The 22,232-nt window shown below is 34.3% G+C and overlaps 1 protein-coding gene across 8 annotated transcripts in view; it reads right to left on the bottom strand.

Moving 5' to 3' along the window:
* The window catches only part of GRIK2 (glutamate ionotropic receptor kainate type subunit 2), a 704,801-nt gene that overhangs the window by 235,866 nt on the left and 446,703 nt on the right, over positions 1 to 22,232 (bottom strand). The window contains exon 10 of one of the 8 annotated variants that reach the window (XR_007724834.1): positions 1,545 to 1,704. The exons of 6 other annotated variants lie outside the window; for them this stretch is intronic. Coding sequence is in view for 1 of the 2 variants with exons in the window: in XM_050786675.1 (XP_050642632.1) it covers positions 4,845 to 4,859 (15 nt within the window). In the remaining variant the exon portion in view is untranslated. Of the gene's footprint in view, positions 1 to 1,544; positions 1,705 to 2,785; positions 4,860 to 22,232 lie in introns of those variants that run through there. One more of the 8 variants, XM_050786675.1, reaches the window with a different exon arrangement.

Raw genomic sequence — 22,232 nt, 5'->3', positions numbered from 1 at the left:
CATTAAATCATAACTAGTAAGAGGGCAATCTCGTTTTTATAGGGTATGGAAATCAAGGCAGATACTAAGTTGAATGAAAGTAGAAGACTGATGAATGGGCAACAGAAATGGTGGAACAATTATGCTTTTCAGGAAGGTGAGTTGGTTCATTATAACTATCAGACTTACACCTTAACAAGAATGAAACAAAACAGACCTCAACATCTTGCCCTCCAAGTGTTCAAGAGGTGCTCAGGACAATGCAGAGGGGAGAGTCACATTTTTAAAAGGGAAATTAAGGATGAAAGGTATTACTATGGACAGCAATGTTAAGGAGATGGAACAAAGGATAACCCTCTGCCCTTTTTCTTTGGGTTAGTTTTGGTTTGGGGTTTTTTGTTTGTTTCCCTTTCTATCTAGACCATGCTTTACTTGAACTTTCCCAGATCTTCACTTGCTGTCCTCTCATCCAAGCACAGAGCATAAACACTTGGAAAGTCTGCTTTACTGGATAGTATAAGGCAGCAAATTTTAGTTACCTGTTTTAACATTCTTTTCAACCCTGTTTAACATTTTTTTAATTTCATTTCAGGCACCTAAACTAAAATTTTTTATTAAATAAAATTTTCATAGGTAAGTTTACTTTTATTATGGGTAAAAGGTGTTTTTCTTGAATGGTGAAAAACACCCAAGAAATATAACTAATACTTAACAAAGAAATACAAGCAGAATAAAGGAAGATTTTCAGCAAAGATAAATTTTTTCTTTCACAGAAAACGTTATCAACTCATTACTCTAATAAGCAACACTCTTGGGTAGATTTAGCACACATGAGGTATGATTTGATCAAGGGATGGGGGACAGCTTATAAACACCACGGGAATGATGCCCAGTAGTAATATATGTGTTTGATTGGCATATTTATTGATTTTAATTGACTACCACCACTCCTGCATTTCCATAGTAACCTATAAGTGAAAAGAGCAACTCCAAAGATGATCAATAAATTACCATGATTTTCTAAATTTTTATTTGAAGTTTAACAAGATGCATGTAGATATCTATATCAGAATACCTCTTGTTAAAATATAAATACTTTGGATGTATTCATTCATCCATTCATCTACCAATTTAGTCATTAATACATTCAGGAAACAAATATTTTTATGTAAATTCTGAATATACATATGTAGACTAGAGGTTCAATTTTTTTTTCTTTAAAGACTAAATAGTAAATATTTTTGGCTTTATAAACTATATAGTCACAACTATTCAATTCTGTCATTATAGTGTGAAAGTAGCCATAGAAGCAGTTAATAAACTGGCAAGCCATCAGAATCAATTTTTAAATAACTCTAGAATCTAATAAAAACTTACAATAACAAGGAAATGCTTAGTGAAGACAAAAACTACAGAATCTTGATAGGAGAGCTCTGTGGCATATTAATTTACCCTGTTGATACTACTTGATACTCCTCAGTTCCACAACAGTCTTGAAGATAGTAGCCCGCATTCCTGATGTAGGTAATACACACCATAGGAAACCATATGGACCTTATTCTTACCAAATTGTAGTTATGTGTTTCAACCTGTGTGGTGTCTCCCAGAGGGATGGCCTCAAGGACTTGCCATTGGTTCATCTGCATAGGAGTTTCCCTAAGGCTGAAGCTGCTTCACATGTGGTGTTTTTTGTCAGCATTTAAAGGCAAATACATTATCTGCCACCTGGTGGGTAAGAGGGAAAAGTAGGGGCAAGAAATAGATTCACTTGAAAGCCTGAGACTGTAAGACTAGGAAGGATATACTTGGGGGCACTAAGAGCTGGGACAAGCTCCTATATAGTCAAGGGAATCTAGAAGTCCATGCACATAACCAGGGTGGGATGTATGTTCAGAAAGGACCTGAGAAGACCCTAAGCCCTTACCTCTGGCTAGATTCAGGCTGCATGCAAGCAGGAAGGAAGAATAGGTCAGAATTTTAAACTGCCTGGCTAAACAGTAAAGGAGTGCCCCAATATACAACCAAACTACAAAGATGGGGAGTTTGGTTTTGTTTCTTGTTGCTTCATTCCAGGAGTTTAAAGAAATCTCTGTCAAGTTACTAAGGTACTGCTAACCTAACAATCACACATTTCAGTGACCACCCAGAACAAAAAATACAGACTTTACAAAATTAGCTTAGCAAGGCCACTAAACAATAAAGAACTATAATAACAAGTAAAAAAAAAAAAAAAAAAAAAAAAAAAAAAAAAAAAAAAAACCTGGGTGGGTGGAATATCTTGTTTATAAAGTTGCAATATTGTATTGTTTAAAATGTCCACTTTTTTAACCAAAACAAAGTGAAAAATGCAAACAAACAAGAAAGTACAGCTCATTGATAGGAAAAAAGAAATTAATAGAAACTGGCCTTGGGAGAAACCAGAGCTGCAGAGGAAATTAGAAGGGAAATTCTCTGTGATGAATGAAAACAAAAGCAGAACATATTAAAACTCAATGGATGCAATAAAAGCAGTCCCTCAAAGTGAATTTATAGCTGTATATATCTACATTAAAAAGGAAGAAAAATCTCAAATAAATAACACAAATTTACACCATAGAAACCTAGAAGAATAAGATCAAACTAAACCTGCAGGTAGGAAGAAAAGAAGAAAGATTACCTTGGAGATAAATAAAATAGAGAACAGAAAAAAAAAATAGAGAGAAGCAATGGAATAAAAATTTGATTATTTGAAAAGATGAACAAAATTAACAAACATTTAGCTAGACCAATCAAGAAAAAGTAATAGGAAAAAAATCAGATGAAAAAAAGAGGACCAACTTTACAGGTATAAAAAGTTTACAAGAGAATCATAGAAATAATTGTACATCAAAAATTAGACCACCCTGATGAAATGGACAAATTCCTACAAAGATACTGCTATCAAAACTTCCTCAAATAGAAATAAAAATTTGAATATATCTAGAGAAAATAAAGAGATTGAATCAGTAATCCAGAACCTCCAAAGAAAATCCCAGAACCAAATAACTTCACTGATGAATTCCATCATCATTTAAAAAAATTTAGCACCAATCCTTCTTAAACTCTTCCAAATAATAAAACATGAGGGAATACCTCCTAGTCCATTCTTTCAGGTCAACACTACACTGAAAACAAACTGGAAAATATTTCACAAGAAAAGAAAACTACATACCAATGACCCTTAAGAATATAGATGTAAAACTTCTCAACAAAAAAATGAAAATCATCTCTTGAACAAAGGGTGTTGGGACAACTAAAAATCTACATGTAAATGAATGAAGTTGATACCTCACATCATATACAAAAAAATTAATACAAAGTTATCAATGACCTAAATGTAAAAGATAAAACTGTAAAACTCTCACAATAAAATATATAGGTAAGTCTTCATGATTTTGGATTTCGCAATGGGTTTTTTTGATATGACACCAAAAATATAATCAACAAAAAACATATAAATTGGACATTATCATAAGTGAAAACTTTTGTGTATGAAAGGACATTGTCAAGCAAATGAAAAGACAACCTAAAGAATGGGAGAAAATATTGTGAATCATATAACTGATAATATTCTACTCTTCAGAATATATAAAGAACTATTACAACTTAACAAGAAAACAAACAATGCTGTTTAAAAATGGGCACAGAGCTTGAACAGGTATTTCTCCGAAGAAGACATACAGATGTCAACAAGCACACAGGAAGATGCTGAACATCGTTAGTCATTAGGGAAATGCAAATCTAAACCACAATAAGATACCACTTCACATCTACCAGGATGTTTTATAATTTTAAAAATGAAAATAACAAGTTGGTGAGGATATAGAGAAAATGGAACCTTCATACATTTGCTACTGAGAAGGTAAAATTGTGCAGCTGCTATTAAAAAAAAAAAAAATGGCACCTCCTCAAAAAGTTAAACATGGAATTACCATAGAACTCAGCAATGCTATTCTTAGGTATATACCCCCAAAAGATTAAAAATTGGTGTTTAAACAAAAACTGTGAACCAATGTGCATAGCAGAACTTCTCACAATAGCCAAATTTTGGAGACAAACCAAATGCCAATCCGTGGTTTCATAGATAAACTAAATGATGAATATGCATAAAATGGAATATCATTTAATCATAAAAATATTGAAGTATTGAGGCGTGTTATAGCACGGATGAATCTTGAAAATATTATGCTAAGTGAAAACAGGCAGACACAAAAAGCCACACAGTACATGATTCTAGTCCCCCTGAAATATCCAGAATACACAAACCATAGAAACAGAAAGCAGATAGGCTATTGCCAGTGTCTCAGGAGTAAAAACAAATGCAAGGTTGGGGGCACAGTAGCTAATACCTGTAATCTCAGTGCTTTGGGAAGCTGTGCAGGGAGAATTGTTTGAGGTCAGGACCCACTTGGGCAACATACTGAGACCCCATCTGTACAAAGTAAAAATATTAGCCAGGCCTGGTGGTGTGTGCTTGCCATCCTAGCTACATGGGAGGCTGAAGTGGGAGGACTGCTTGAGCCAGGAGTTTGAGGTTGCAGTCAGCTATGATAGTACTACTACTCTCCAGCTTAGGTGACAGAGAATGAGATCCTGTCTCAAAACAACAACAAAAACAACAACAACAAAAAAAATGAGTGCAGAATAAATGATTAATGGATACAGAGTTTTCTTTAGGGGTTATGAAAATGATCTGGAACTAGATAGCAGTAATATATGCACAATATTGTGAATGTACTAAAAACAACTAAATTATATACCTTGGTAAAAATGATGAATTTTGCATCATGTAAGTTTTACTTCAATAAAAAATAAAATCCAAAAAACATGTATCTAGCCCTCTGAACTTAGTTTGCCAAACGCTGTACCAAACAGAAAAAAAATGAGACATGTCATGTGTCCTCAAATTGCTATGATATACTATAAACACAATATAATTATGAGTTATTTATATATGCAATACTCTTACATTACCTGTAAACAACTAGCACAATCATATAATGGAAAATATATGCTATGTTAAAATCTGGACCAAATTATTTAAAACTAGCAAATGCTTAAGATTGTTCTTTATTAGTGCTTATGGGCAATTACATTTATTCCATTAATTTGATCAGACAAAACCAGTGCTAATAATAGCTCATTTTTTCCAGTTCTAGTACCATTTACAAGCTGTGTAGTTCTTTGAGAAGGAATCTTCTAGCACAAATTTACTCTCCTATTATTCAACTGTATCACACATATGTTGAGAAATATTATTTTTCCTAAATTCTGTCAACATTCTCCCATCTCTTTTCCTTATTCTTGCTTTTCCTCAACTCTGAAAGTTAAATGAGTAATAGTGTAAATAAAATAATTTTCCCCTTAAGCACAGAAATGAGGGGACTATTGCATCTCTTAATAACCTTCAATTGAAAAAAGAAAATTAGATCTAATTTCTCAAATATTTTATTACATTTTTTCTAAGAGTATGCTCTCTCTTTGCACTTTCAAAGTATCATCCAATAAGTCTGCCTTTACTTTCTTTTTTTCTTGATTACACCCTGTAAAATTAAAAACAAGGTCATACTAGTATCTATTTAATCATTCATTCATTAAAATCTATTTAATAGATATCTAAAATATTCCAGGTGTTGTTCTATGTCATAAAGATGAAAAGGCTAATAAGACATGATATCTACTCTTAAGAAACCTAATTGTCTCATGAGAGAGACAGAAAAGTAAATAGGTAAGTATATGCCAAGTCATAAGGACTTTGTGTTTGGTACCTTTGTATTTGGTGTCCAGCCTTGACTATACATTAAAATTAAAATAATTTTTTTACAATTAAAATGCAATTAAAATTACAAAACTGAGGTCTGGGCCTTACCCCCAGAAATTCTGATCTAATGCATCTGGGAACTACCTTAGCATCATTATTTAAAAATGAAACAAAACAAAAAACAACTTCCTACATGATTATAACGTGCAGTTGGGCCGGCTTCTCAGGAATGTGACCTGTGCCGTGGTACAGGGCCCAACATTTCAAAGGGGTCTGCTTTTGGGTTTTCTGCTCTGCTGGTGTCCTTTTGAAATTCTTAGTACTTGTTCAATAAGAGATCCCTCATTTTCATTTTGCACATGGGATAGAAATTATTTAGCTGGTCAAATATGCAGTAAAGACAGATAACTATTGAGTTAAAGAAGTGGCGTAGATGGAAATACTTTGAAGAGCGAAAATGATTCATGTGGATGATGGAAAGTATAAATAACTCTGTAGGACTTAAGTGAAGAAAAGTGTGGAGCAAGAAAGATAGGGGGATACAAGGACATGAAGGCCTAAGTTAGGAAAAACACTTTACTCCTACAAACTCTGACAAACTATCTAGATATAATTATTGCTGATTACCACTCTTTGAATTCATATCCTGCTTAGAATGGCATTCCATTTCCTAAAATTGTCTTAAAGCATCTACCTAAAACCAAATTTGGTATAATAAATGAGGTTGGAATTTTTTCTTCAATATTCTCATTATGTATTTTTCACTACTTAAAGATTGAATAAATTTGAATATATGAAAGAAAGATGGAGCCAGTCAAAAAATGAAGACTTTTGCATCCAAAGATTAGAAGGTGGAGTTTTCAATGACTGGGATTCTATTTCTTTTAATTCACTGAACATTTGGTTTGGAGGCCCTCTGGTGTTAGAAAAGAGATTCCAGTGTTCGCCATCCTCTACTTCTATTTGTTTCTCCAAAACAAATGGAAACATACTGATAGAGAAATGAATTAGAATAAAGAACTGAATACTAACTGGCTTTCTACCCATATCCCACTCAAAAGTTGATCAGACACTGGCAAACCCCTTCAATGTCACTGAATATGCATGTAAAACAGACACGAAAAAGATCTTGTGCAATGAGCATTATTCATCAATGATCAGTAGTAGTTAGCCACATCTATCTACTGAAAGTTCTTTTCCCATAATAAATAGTGAGTTTAACCTTCAGTTGTTGCCTTTTGTAAACAAAAAAATGTTTTTTGAGTACCTATCATTTAAAAGAAATACTCTACTTTAAGACAGTGTTACTTCTCTCAAGCACCTATCTAGTTGAGGACAGAGAATCTAGTTGAGGACAGAGAACTTCTACAGAAAAATATAAACAAATACTAAAAGTTTGTATTTAAATGCATAAATATACATTTTATAGACAAAAGGTTCATTAGATGTGAGAGAAGGAAAAGTACAAATGTCCCAAGTCAGTCAGATAAATCATCCCAGAGGAAAAAACATCAGAAAAACGTATGAGTAGAATGAAATAAATGGAGATAAATGAGTTTCCAAGCAAGAGAAATGAATTGAGAGAGAATATAGAGAAGTTCACCAATACATGGCCTGAAGAAGAGGAATGGTGGCCCATAGGAGAAGATGTTAACAAACATATTAGAAATTCCAGGGGGAAACTAGTAAAGAACACCATTTCTTATGTTTTAATTTTTAGATTACCCTGTGCTCAATAAAAATGATCACTTACTGACAATTTTGTGCCAGGAATGATGTCATATAACTTATGAATTTTTATCTCTAATAGAAACAAACTTCAAGTTATTCATTATTATCCCCACTCCAGTTATGGCAACTCACCTAAAGTAAACCAACTACTAAGTGGCAGGCTCACAATTCAAAACCAGATTTTTACTTCCATTTTTCCATTCAACTCGCAGACCTTACTGAAAGCTTCCTTTCAGTTATATATTAAATTCAGGTACCTATCAGGCAGCTAATTGCAGAAATGGTCTGCTCTTCTGCTAATCATTGGTAGGCTATGTAGTGCATAGATTTGCACGTGTAAGTGAATTCCATTAGAAATATTAGTAAGAGCTTCAAAGTTGTTAAAGTCGAACTTATTGTTTTCCACAGTGTATTCTTCTGAGAAATTATGCCCCAAGGTTTAGTTTCAAAAAGTCTTTCTGTAGGCTGGGGGCGGTTGCTCACGACTGTAATCCCAGCACTTTGAGAGACCGAGGCGGGTGGATCACTCGAGGTCAGGATCACTGAGACCAGCCTGGTCAACATGGTAAAACCATGTCTCTACTAAAAATACAAAACTTAGCCAGGCATAGTGATGGGTTGACTGTAATCCCAGCTACTCGGGAGGCTGAGGCAAGAGAGTAGCTTGAACCTGGGGGGCAGAGGTTGCAGTGGCCAAGATCGCTCCATTGCACTGTAGCCTGGGCAACAGAGAGATAAACTGTATTAAAAAAAAAAAATCATTCTGCAATTAAAAATATTTGGAAATTCTACATACCTATATCCCCTTGAGATACTCGAAATGCACATTAATTTGTTAAAGATTCCGTGATTGGCCGGGCGCGGTGGCTCAAGCCTGTAATCCCAGCACTTTGGGAGGCCGAGATGGGCGGATCACGAGGTCAGGAGATCAAGACCATCCTGGCTAACACGGTGAAACCCCGTCTCTACTAAAAATACAAAAAATTAGCCGGGCGTGGTGGCGGGCGCCTGTAGTCCCAGCTACTCGGAGGCTGAGGCGGGAGAATGGCGTGAACCCGGGAGGCGGAGCTTGCAGTGAGCCGAGTTCGCGCCACTGCACTCCAGCCTGGGAGACACAGCGAGACTCCGTCTCAAAAAAAAAAAAAAAAAAAAAAAAAAAAAAAAAAAAAAAAAAAAGATTCCGTGATAACAAAACCTAACAAACGTTGTTTAACCCAGTATCTTCTAAAATCTATTTAAGTACAGGACAGTTCTAGGGTGTGCCTATATGACATGCCTATCAGTACTGTGGAGCACACTGAAATTCTGATGTAAACAAAGAGTAAACACGGAATGCTATTGCTCCAGGGCACAGAAAGTGTGTGCTGCATTTTGAAGGTACCGTTTTGTTTCTCTTCAAGGTCAGGGAGTATCATATTTGCCAACAACGTAAATTTAAAAGTTAAAAACAGCAAACACAAATTTTGAGTTTTTAAAGACATAAAGCTGTGACATACATGAAAATAAATATTTTAGTGCCTTTGGCTCTAATTATATTTGAATGTTGCATAAAATATTCTTCATATAACATGAAATGTTTTTCAAACAACTATATGGCAAAATCATTTTTCTTTTATTAATTCTCAGATGAAGAAGTGAAAAAATGTTTTGTTTGCTTTTCCAATATGAGTTTACTCAAAGTAGTTAAAATAAATTCATGCATTTTTTTTACTCGATTACTATGTAGAACTAAAGCTAAGAGAGCTCAGAATATAAAATGTATAGGATTCAAGTTAAGAATATTCATTCCAGATTAGGCACCTAATTAATGTCATGATGTACAAACACCTAATAAGAAGTATACCTAATAAAATAATTGACTGATAAATGGATAAACCAAGGACTTATCTGTTATTGTGGATTTTATGTTAAAGCACTGATTCCAGTAATGCCAGCAAGACAAAATATGTGTGTTTTCTATGAGAGGAAGAAGTCTGTAACTTTCTTTTTGAGTCACAGTGGTGGGGTTAATTGGAGTCAGGATATAGGCTGTCATTAAGAGTATCCAATAAATCTTAAATGAAGAGAAGTAATTAGAAATCAATGTCAAGTACTCAAGTTGTAGTTGAAAACACAGAGATCAGGACCTGAGAATCTGATATTATCAGGAAATGAAGTTAGGTTGCAGGTATCTGACACATTCAGGATTTACTCATTTTGAATGTTTCATGGATGTCATCTTAAAACCATCATTTCCCAATATGCTTAAAGAACTTGTGAGTCTGACTCAAAGGACATTATATTCTTTTGCTCCCAGATGCTTTTTACCTTCCTTGGAAGCCCATAGTTTATAATTGCTTGTCAAACCAAACAGAATACAGTAAGTTTTAGGACAGAATCACTGAAATAGTGTCAGGAGAAGAAAGAAATGTGCAATAGTGTAAATGTACTGAAACATGTGCGTGCTCCCTAAGTGAACTACCACACCATTATTCACGAGGCCAACCATCATCTTAACTCCAAAAGTTATCTCCAAGCCAGAACATTCTCTTGAGTTCTGGAATTACATATCTAACTGCCAACTAGATCAATATATTACAAGAAAATAAAATGCAGTATGTTCAAAATTAAATTCATTCTGTATTAATTCAATTCTGCTTTTATACCTCAATCCCATTTCCAGCCATATTTATCAGAAAGATGTCTTCCTAAATTCTGACTTCATAAAGCCCAGTTTTCAAACTACGTATTCTTCATTTTTCCCCTATATATCTTTCGAATCTGATTTCTTTCCCCTATCCCTTCAGAAATTTCCATAATTCAGATCTTATCAGCTTGTATTCTTGAAATATTTTTGGCTGTTCTCACCAAATCTTGTCCAGTGAACAACAATTCCATCTTCAATACTAAAAGGGATCTTTAAAACCCCTAACTTGATCATACTGTTCATATACTTAAAATCCTTCAAAATTTCTTTAGTATTGTAAAAACGAAATTCCTTCCGGAAACTTACAAAGGTTTTCTACTTTGTTGTTGCCTATCTGCTCACACTCATCCATCGCCAGTCCCTTACATTTTCTGTGCTGCATCAGTAGTAGACTACTTAAGAGTTATTCATATATCCTAAACTCTTTCACACATATGTGCCTTCCAATATACTTTTCTCCACTATCTGAAATATCTTACATTCCTTCTTCACCTAATAGACTCATATTCCTAAACTAAATAGAGCTCAAGGATTGGTGAAAAGTAAGCACTGGCATTGCCTCTACTAGCACCCAACCAAAGTAGTTGTAAGGTTATGAGCAAAGATACAAACTCAGAACTTGAAAGTCAGAGTAGCATGGAGTCTTGCTAAAAGTCTGTAGGCACAGAGTTCAGATATGTATAAAAAATCATGTTGGAAGGTAACTGGTAAGTTGTAGGCATTCTTGTAAAAACAAACAAACAAACAAACAAAACTGGTGCAGGAGCATGAACCTGGCATCAAAAAGAGCCTCATTCAATTAGAAAAAAATAAAGCATATTCTGGACTAGTTTTAAGAAGTAAGCTGTATTGGTGGACACAGTGGCTCACACCTATAATCCCAGTACTTCAGGAGGCCAAGGTGGGTGGATCACCTGAGGTCAAGAGTCTGAGACCAGCCTGGCCAAAATGGTGAAACCTCATCTCTACTAAAAATACAAGAAATTAGCCAGGTGTGATGGTGGGCACCTGTAATCCCAGCTACTCGGGAGGCTGAGGCACGAGAATTGCTTGAGCCCAGGAGGCAGAGGTTGCAGTGAGCCGAGATCGCACCATTGCACTCCAGCCTGGGCGACAAGAGCAAGACTCCATCTCAAAAAAAAAAAAAAAAAAAAAAAAAAGTAAAGAAAAAGTTGTATTAATAGAGTGAAAAAAAAAGAGGGTTGGCTGTTGGTAATGAATTATGTTTAAAATAAATGTACTCTTGAAATGGAAAAATTGCAGATACAAAATTCTGTCTGTGGTCTTATTGATACACAGGTAATACCACAGTCGTACTGTCACAGTGTGTTTCCACTGGCAGAGCACGATGGTCAACTTGGTTTATACATGTGGCTGGAATCCATGACTTTTTTGTTACACATTGAAAATATACAGAGTTATAGGCAATTGATAAAGGAATCTTGGTGGGTTGATTTCTTTTTTCACCCATCACTAGATTAATGGCTGAGGCCTCTATAACAAAATACAGAATAACAAGAGCAAAACATACAAATTTACTTAATACAAGTTTTACATGACATGGAAACCTTCCAAAATGAAGACTCTCAAAATGAAGTAAACTTGTGTACTTTTACGCTTAAGTTTGATGAAGAATGGACAGTTATGGGGAAATATGATTTGAGAACAAAAGGGTAGAATCTAACAGTAATAAACTGAGGGAAACTTAGCAGGGACTGTTTGTTCATATTCTTCTCTGTGTCCCTGTGATTTCAAAGATAAGGATGTTCTTTTCTTCCAAGTATAGGGAGGGTACCTCTCAGATGAGGGTCTTATGACCTGCTTTGGGGGAGAAGGGCAAAATAAAGTGAACTTCCTAGACTTTCTTAATACCAAGGAGATACATTTGGGGGTAGCATGTCCTGAACCCCATAAAGAACTTTACCTATCATTTTGGAAGAACTGACACTAAATATAAGGCCACAGAAAACCAATAATACTTGACTGAATAGAGACAGTGTAAGAAATATTTCATTCTTCTCCCAACAAAAGTCCTCGTTCAGAGGTCCATAATCTGTACCAAGTAGTAAATTAGGCAGAAACTTCAACCCATTTCTGGAGAACTACCCATTCTTTTTGTCCTGACCCTGGCAGAAAACTGAAGAAGTAATTGAGTTGAAGTGACTCTAGATTCGCAGAGATTAAGTAATATGTTGAAATCTAGAAGACTAAATAAAAATGTGCATCAGCCTAAAATTATTTCCCCAGACTGTTTTCCCTGTTTCTTTTATTTTCCAGCTTTATTGAGGTGTAATTCAGAAATACAATTGCATATATTTAGGGCATATGAAACAATGTTTAGTATATGTATACATTATGAGATGATTAACACAAAGTTAACTAATATATCCATCACCTCACAGTTAACCTCTTAGTGTGTGTGGCTAGAATAGTTAAGATCTAATCTCTCAACAGGTTTCAAATTTGCAATATACCATCATTAGCAATACTATAATGTCGTAGCTTAGATCTCCAGAACTTACTCATCACACAACTGAAAGTGAGGATCAGTAGAATCATGTAGGGAGATTTCAGACAATACTGCCTGGGTTTCATCAACCTGAATGTCTGAATGTGAGACCTGGACATCAATGTCTAAAAGAAACAGAACTATCTCTTGTTTACATGGTACTTGGAAGTCTAACCGTCAGATGACCGGATACTCAATGATACAGACAATGAGAAATGATGGAAAGGAAATTACCATGTTAACTAATGTTAAAAAAAAAAATCTCAAGATAGAAGGAACCGAGTTTCTGGATTGAATATGCCCAACAAGATTCTGGACCAGTGCTGTTGAATAGAAATAGAATGCAACAGGCTAGGTGCAGTGGCTCATGCCCCGTAATCCTGGCACTTTGGGAGGCCGCGGAGGGTGGATCAAAGGGTCAGGAGTTCAAGACCAGCCTGGCCAATATGGTGAAACCCTGTCTCTACTAAAAATACAAAAATTAGCCAGGCATGGTGGCGTGCGTCTGTAGTCCCAGCTACTCAGGAGGCTGAGGCAGAAGAATCACTTAAACCCTGGAGGCAGAGGTTGCAGTGAGCCAAGAATGTGCCACTACAATCCCGCCTGGGCGACAGAGCGAGATTTTGTCTCAAATAATAAAAAAAAAGGAACTCATAGGTAATCTGTACCTCTTTTTATATTGAGTAGTTTTTTCAGATTGGTAAGAGATTTGGAGGATGAAGTAATGACATTTTCATAGAAAACTGTCAAATAGATTTTAAAACACCCTTACTTAAACCTAGTCTGACAAAAATAAACATATAGAAACAAATTACAAACATAAAGTGGAGAATAGTGTTGTAAACTTTAAACAAGTTAAAATAAAACTGGCTAGCCATAATAAAACCAAAGTTAAACCAATGAAAAAAATACCAAAATTGCTTTCAAGAGGAAATGTGAAAATTTTAAAAATTTAATGTTTCAGTCACTTCACCAGGCAATATATGCATGGAATGAAAATTAGTAAACATATACACTTCATTTAAAAATACTTACTGGTACTAGTCAAGTTAAGGGCCAAAAAACGTGGAAGTTGACTTTATGTATGTATGTATGTATGTATGTATGTATGTATGTTTTTATTTATTTAGAGACAGGGTCTCACTATCTCACCCAGGCTGGAGTGCAGTGGCAAGATCACAGCTCACTAGCCTTGACCTCCCATGCTCAGGTAATATTCCCACTTCAGCCTCTTCAGTAGCTGGGACCACAGGTGCATGTCACAATGCCTGGGTATTTTTTTTTTAATTTATTATTTGTAGTAATAGGGTCTTCCTATGTTGCCCAGGCTGCTCTTGAACTTCAGGTATCAAGCCATCCCAACCACCATGCCCACCCTGGAAGGTGATATTTTAAAAGACCATGAACACTAACTTTAATAAACAAAATTGTCTAAATTTCCCTAAATAAAAAGAAATGTGTAGATATTAAAAGTAATTTCTTAAAGTGTATTATTTAAATGAATTATTAAATAACTGTTATCTGAAATCCAAAGTCTGGTTTGATTTAAGAGATAAGTGTTCTGCTTGATTTAAAAGCACTCTGGTAATCACTAGCTATACTACTTTTAATTTATAAATATCTCCAAAGAACATGTCAGAGAAAAGTTCAGCCTCATATGAACTTATTAAGTGATTAAAATCAAAATAAATAAATGGAGTACTTAAATTGTAAGAGGCTGGGAAATAGACACTCCAAAAAAAAAAAAAAAACCCAAATAGCAGAAAGAAAAATAACAAGAAAATGCCAAAAAAAACCATAGTGAAGTACAAAGGAGGAAAGAAGAAGAAAATGGCTAAACAGTAAAGATGTCTTTTAGTAAAAGCAATAATAATAAAAGAAATTTCTTCATCAACCAAATTAAGAAAAAAGAGAAAGAAACTTTAAGCCTCAAAGAATTTTATGTGAGAAAGAGATTCAGTAAATAGAGATTATAAAATTTATATGGTGACATTATGTGAAAATCTACGTTAATAAATTTGAATACCTTGCTATACATCAGTGCACAATACAAAATTGATTCAAAAAGATACAATAAAACGAAAAGGTCAATAAGTATAAAAGAAATTATGAAAGCTACTGAAGCATTTCTTCCAGAGGAAAAAAACACCTTGGGATTTTTATTTTTCACCTAATATAAAACAATAAAACAACCTCATAATCCAAAGACTGCTTTAGACCATAGTAAATGCTCTGAAACCAGTTCATCTTTGTTTAAATGAAGTTAGCATAACCCTGATAAAAGAAACTAGCAAAGTAGTTAAATACTGTGACTATTGAGTAGTCACTAGTGAATATATCTAAATATAATGGAGCAAACAAAAGATAGCAGTTTTTGAGAATATTTTTTAACCATTATCAATAATAGCTTACTGCTGGAATATAAATATTTTTACTATTTAAAAATTAATTAATACATTAATCATAATAAGTACAATTAGAATGTTAATGACAATCTCTATAGATGATCAAGGTATTCAATTGTATTTAGTGCCCATTCTTGAAAAATAATTTATTGGAAAAGTATAAATAAAAGGTTTTCTTGAGCATAAATCTATTAACTTTGTCAAGAATAATAAAAGAAAATGCTATTAAAACAAGAACAGGCCACTTTGGGAGGCTGAGGTGGGTGGATCACGAGGTCAGGAGTTCAAGACCAGCCTGGCCAAGAGGGTGAAACCCTGTCCATACTACAAATACGAAAAAAAATTAGCTGGGCATGGTGGTAGGCACCTGTAATCCCAGCTGCTCGAGAGGATGAGGCAGAGAATTGCTTGAACCTGGGATGCGAAGTTTGCAGTGAGCTGAGATCATGCCACTGCACTCCAGCCTGGGCGACAGGTCGAGACTCCATCTCAAAACAAAACAAAAAAAAACAAACAACAACAACAACAGCAAAAAACAGGCATGAAGAGTAGTTATCACCAAATTGCATTTGGTGATAACTAATGAGCAATTAATTGTAAATCTCTTAAATATAGGAGCATTTCCATAAATTGATTTGATAAAAAAAAATTCAAAAATAAGATATTTTTTTCTATGTTTATAGCATTAAAAATATTCAATCACAGAAATCTATCCCAATAAAGTCTATTTGTGTATTCTATTGAAATTGTGATAGTTTCCCTTTAACTTTATTTTAAAATATTACTTTTAAAATTGTATTTGTGTTGTTTCTTCTGAATCTTCATGAGAATTTCATCAGAAAGTTGAGAGGAAGCAAATATTTCACAGTCGTAATGAGGATAGCTTTCATTATGGACATCTAGACAGTTCTTTGATTACGGATTTGCAGATAATTTTAATTATTTGAACTCTAAAGCCAAAACCAGAATTTATAATAAGGGGCACCTGTGTTGAAAGAGCGGCTTCAAGATTTAAAAAAAAATGGAAAGTATATTATAGAAAAACAGGTTCTTAATGAAGGGAAACTTTATGTTTTGTTTCTTCAGTTTCTGCTTTTCTTCAGATCTGACTCAGGAACATCATATATAGCTCTTCTAAAATATCTGTCCAGCCATGTCTTCAACTTGACAGCTGGCATAGGAGTGCCAGGCTACCTGCCAAGTGAGGAGCTGAGCCATGCTCAAATGCTTTCAAGTAGAATGAAGAGCTAATATTCTTATGGCCTAACTTTTAATAATTTGTGATTATTGGTTGGAAATGATTGGTTGTTCTTACACATTTATCCTAAATTGCTTCAGAAAATGTTTCTTTTTTATTATTTAAGAACATTTCATAAATCATTTATTATTATGGTGATAAATAAAGGAGTTTTGGTTTTTTTTTCTTAGGTAGCCAATTCTTTGTTAATGAGTTTGACTAAAATTGTAAGCCTTATAATTGTAAAACAATTTTTAAGAGTTTCAAATTTATCAATATTAGAAAACAAAATATATTTAAGTGCTAATTTAGCTGATCATTTAGAAAAGTTTCAGAAAGTATATAAAAAGAAATGCAGAAGTAAAGATTATTACATTATTTGTAAATGATTCCTTTATAATGCATTTATTTGCATTCATAAAAACTGTATTTTTAATCTGATGAGATTTAATGAGAATCTAGTATCATTAACATTTATAAAAATTGATAACTTCTTATATTTCCAGAGCCTACAGATGATACCAAGCTTGTGATTTCAATTATTTTATTAAATACCACCACTGATCTAAACTATATCTTAGGCATTCTAAATAGTCTTCAGTTATTTTGTTCTCAGATAAATTTTTTAAGTTTTATAAATATACATAGCAAAACTCTGATGTCAAAAATGGGAAAGGGTCATATATTTAAGAATATTAGTTGGCAATAAGCTTAACTACTAGTATTTTCATTGCATATCAATAACTCATACTACCCCAAATGCTACAGGAAAAATATGCAGAAATTGAATTGGACATGCCAAAAACTAAGCTCCAATTCACAGTCACAAGAAATGACCAACAAGAACAATAAGTAATAGATAACCATAAAATAACAGTTGATTGATATTCCACTGACAGGATCGTATTATTTTATTTCTTTTTCAATATCTGTCATTCCAATAAATGTACTTTTACTTCTGTAAAGCTAAGAACCTTCCTGTCATTGTCTGAGTCCATCTTCCAATTTCCTCCTACTCATTGTGGCTCTTCAAGTCTGAATTCTGCCATCCCTAATTAGTGTTCATGTCAGAAGCCATGGTGCACCACAGGTTATCAAAATTAGAAGTGAGAATACCAGGAAGAACAAGTGAAGAAGCCTCGAAGCTACCATCAGTACAACTCAATGTTTTCAAGAAAAGGCAATACAGGAGATGACTGGTTTGTGAAAATCAAAAACTACTGGTGATAAGTATCTCCAAATGGGTTCATATATGTTTTCTTGTCTGGAAAACAAATCCTATTTTTATACGTCAAGATACTATTAAAAAATCACTTTCAACTGAACTTTCTATATAGAAAAGGAATAACTATCATAATCTAGGCCATGTGTTTTATTTTTAAATTATTTTTTATTTTAGATTCAGGGGTTACATGTGCAGGTTTGTTACATGGATATACTGAGTGATGCCGAGGTTTGGGCTTCTCATGACCCTGTCAACCAAGAATGTGGTATCCAATAGGAGGTTTTCAAGCCTTTCTTTCTTTCTCTTTTTCTCCCTCCCTCTTTGGAATGTCCAGTATCTATTGTTCCCATCTTGTTTCCATGTGTACCAATGTTTAGCTCCCACTTAAAAGTGAGAACATACAGTAGTTGGTTTTCTGTTTCTGTGTTAAATTGCTGAGTCAAATGGCAATTCTATTTTTAGTTCTTTGCGAAATCTCCAAACTACTTTCTACAGGGGCTAAACTAATTTGCATTCCCACCAACAATGTAAGCATTCCCTTTTTTCCCCTACCTCACCAGCATCTGTGTGTGTGTGTGTGTTGTGTGTGTGTGTGTGTGTGTGTGTGTGTGTTTAATATAATAGCCATTCTGACTGACTGGTGTGAGATGGCATCTTGCTGTGGTTTTGGTTTGAATTTCTTTGATGATTAGTGACCCTGAGCGTTTGTTCATATGCTTGTTGGCCTCTTGTATGTCTTCTTAGAGAAGTGCCATTTCATGTTCTTTGCCCACTTTTTAATGGGGATATTTCCTTTTCTTGTTAAGTTCCTTTTAGATTCTGGATATTAATCCTTTGTTGGATGCATACTTTACAAATAACTTTTTCATGCAGAACCTCTTTAAGTAGGTCACACTTGTCAATTTTTGGTTTTGCTGCAGTTGCTTTTGAGGACTTAGTCATAAATTTTTCGTCAGTGTCTAGAAAAGTGTTTCCTAGGTTTTCTCCCAGGATTTTTACAGTTTGTGGCCTTAAATTTAATTTCCTTGATATATCTTCAGTTAATTTTTGTATAGAGTAGCAGTCCAGTTTCATTCTTGTGCATATGGTTAGCCAGTTTCCCAGAACCATTCATTGAATAAGGTATCCTTTCCCCATTATTTGTTTTTGTCAATTTTCTCAACGATCAGTTGGTTATAGGAGTGTAGCCTTATTTCTGAGTTTTCTATTCTCTTCCACTGGTTTATGTGTCTATTTTTATACCATTCCCATGCTGTTGTGGTTACTGTAGCCTTGTAGTATTATTTGAAGTCAGGTAGTGTGATGCCTCTGGCTTTTCTCTTTTTGCATAGGGTTGCCTTAGATATTCAGCCTCTTTTTCATTTCAATATGAATTTTAGAATAGTTTCTTTTTCAAATTCTATGAAAAATTACATTGGTAATTTTACAGGATTAGTGTTGAATCTATAGATTGCTTTGGGCGGTATGCACAATATAATGATATTGATTCGTCCAACTCAGGAGCATGGAATGAGCATGGAATGCTTTTCCATTTGTTTGTGTCATTTTTCAGTGTGATTTTTGTTGTTGTTGTTGTTGTTGTTTTGTCTTTAGTGCTCCTCATGAAGACATTTCACATTTTTCAGTTAGGTGTATTCCTAGGTTCTTTATAATTTTTAAGGCTATTGTAAATGGGATTGCATTCCTGATTTGGGTTTCAGTCTGAATGTTATTGATGTATAAAAATGCAACTGATTTTTGTATGTTAATTTTGTATTCTGAGATTTTGCTGAAGTCATTTATCAGGTCTATGAGTCCTTGGAGGAATCTTTAGGGCTTTTTAGGTATAGAATCATAAATTCAGTGAAGAGAAATAATTTTACTTCCTCTTTTCCTATTTGGATGCCTTTATTTCTTTCTGTTGCCTGAATGCTCTGACTAGAACTTCAAGTACAATGTTGAATAGAACAGGTGAGAGTGAATATCCTTGTCTTGTTCCAGTTCTTTTTTTTTTTTTTGAGACAGAGTCTCACTCTGTCACCCAGGCTAGAGTGCAGTGGCGCTATCTCCGCTCACTGCAAGCTCCGCCGCCCCCGGGGTTCACGCCATTCTCCTGCCTCAGCCTCCCGAGTAGCTGGGACTACAGGCGCCCACCACCAGGCCCAGCTAATATTTTGTATTTTTAGTAGAGATGGAGTTTCACCATGATCGCCAGGATGGTCTCGATCTCCTGACCTTGTGATCCTCCCGCCTCGGCCTCCCAAAGTGATGGGATTACAGGCGTGAGCCACCGTGCCCGACCTTGTTCCAGTTCTTAAGGGCCATGCTTCCAACCTTTCCCCATTCAGTATGATGTTGGCTGTGGGTTTAGCATTGATGGTTATTCCTTCAATGCCTGGTTTGTTGAATATATTTATTATGAAATGATGTTGTATTTCACTGAATGCATTTCTGCATCTATTCAGATGACCATATGGTTTTCTCTTAATTATGTTTATGTGGTGAATCACATTTATTTATTTGCATATGTTGAACTATCCTTGTATCCCAGGAATAAAGCCTACTTGATCGTGGTAAACTAATGTTTTGATGTGCTGCTGGATTTGGTTTGGTCATATTTTGTTGAGAAGTTTTGTGTCCATGTTCATCAAGAATATTGGCCTATAGTTTTCTTCTTTGTTGTATCTTTGCCAGATTTTGATATCAGGATGCTGCTGCTTTATAGAATGAGTTAGGGAAGAGTCCTTCTACCTCGAGTTTTTGGAATAGTCTCAGTAGGACCTGTACCAACTCTTCTTTGTGCATATAATAGAATTCAGTTGTGAGTCCATCTGGTCCACAGCTTTTTGGGTTGATTAGCAATAATGATTCAATTCCTTTGCTCATTTTTAGTCTGTTCAGGATTTCTGTTTTGTCCTGGTTTAATCTTGGAAGGTTGTGTGTTTCTAGAAATTTACTCAGTTTCTCTAGATTTTCTAGATCATGTCCATCGTGATGTTTATAGTAGTCTCAGGATCTTTTGTATTTCTATGGAATCAGTTGTAATGTCACATTTGCTGTGTTCAGTTGTGCTTAGTTGGATCTTCTCTCTTTTCATTCTTTGTTAATCTAGCTAGCAGTATATCAATGTTGTTATCCTTTCAAAGACCTAACTTTTCATTTCATCGATTCTTTGTTTGTTTTCTGGGTCTCAATTCATTTAGTTTTGCTCTGATTATAGTTATTTCTTTTTATGCTAGCTCTGGATTTAGTTTGTTCTTGTTTTTCTAGTTCCTTTAGGTTGAGATTAGGTTGTTAATTTGAGATATTTCTATCTTCTTGATGTAGGCATTTAGCACCATAAACTTTCTTCTTATCACTGCTTTTCACACATTCCAGAGGTTTTGGTACACTGTCTATTTTCCTGTTTCAAAGATTTCTTTAAATTTCTCCCTTAATTTCATTGTTTGCACAAAAATCACTGAAGAGCAGGTTGTTTAGTTTCTATGTATTTGTGTGGTTTTGAGAGTTGCTCTTGGTGTTGCTTTCTATTTCTATTCTACTGTGCTTTGAGAAGATGCTTGGTGTGATTTCAGTTTTTTAAAACTTATTGAGACTTGCTTTATGATGAAGTTCGTGGTCAATCTTAGAGTATGTTCTGTGTGTAGATGAGAAGAATGTATATTCTGCGGTTTTTGGATGGAAGATTCTGTAGCTGTCTATTAGGTCCAATTGGTCAAGTGCCAAATTTAAGTCCAGAATTTCTTTGTTTTCTGCCTCAATGGTCTGTCTAATTCTGTCAGTGGTGTGTTGAAGTCATTCACTATTATTGTGTTGCTGTTAAACACTTTTCTTGGGTCTAGAAGTAGGGTTTTATGAATGTGGGAGTTCCAATCTTGAATAAATATGTATTTAGAGTAGTAAATCTTCTTGTTGAATTTAACCCTTTATCATTATATAATGCCATTCTTTGTAATTTTGTACTATTGTTGCTTTAAAGTCTATTTTATATTTTTATCTAATACAAAAATAGCAATCCCTGTCCTTTTTTTGTTTTCCACCTGTGTGACAGATTTTTCTCCATCTTTTTATTTTGAGTCTATGGGTGTCATTACATGTGAAATGGTTCTTCTGAAGATAGCAGAAAGATTTATCTTGTTTTTTGTTTCTTTTTAATCCAATGTGGGGCTATATTTTAAAGCAAAAACAAATAGTACACCAAGCTTGTAGAGCAATAGTTTATCCTAGTAAGATTTTTTAATAAACCATGCTTATTATTTACTTTTTTAAACAAAATTCAAGTACATTCTGAGGCAATCTAGAAAAATTCTTTTACTTTCTTCTTTTCTACTTTCTTCTGCAATCTTTGTCAGGAGTGATTTTCATACATACACACACATAAATCTTTCATAAAACATGCAAGTATATTCATATACTTAGTTTCTACAAACTGTATTTACCTCATTTCAGAAACATAACTTTAGAGAATTTCAAAATGTACAAAAATCTAAGTCTTGTTGGCCATAGTTATAATTCTAAGAAAACTTTCTGATTTTATTCTGTAACTATAGAAAACCTACTGGGATTTGGGAAGATGAGAATAACTTCTTTCTCCCTGAAAAGTATTATTTAATTACTGGAAATTATAGTGAATCTTACGGAAATAATGACTGTGTAATATAGTTGAACTCAACTTTCAAGAAAAAAAAAAGGTGAGTTTTGC

This window comes from Macaca thibetana, chromosome 4, assembly GCF_024542745.1.
Source record: "Macaca thibetana thibetana isolate TM-01 chromosome 4, ASM2454274v1, whole genome shotgun sequence".
NCBI classification, from domain to species: Eukaryota; Metazoa; Chordata; class Mammalia; order Primates; family Cercopithecidae; genus Macaca; species Macaca thibetana.
This window is presented reverse-complemented; position numbering and strand designations above follow the sequence as displayed.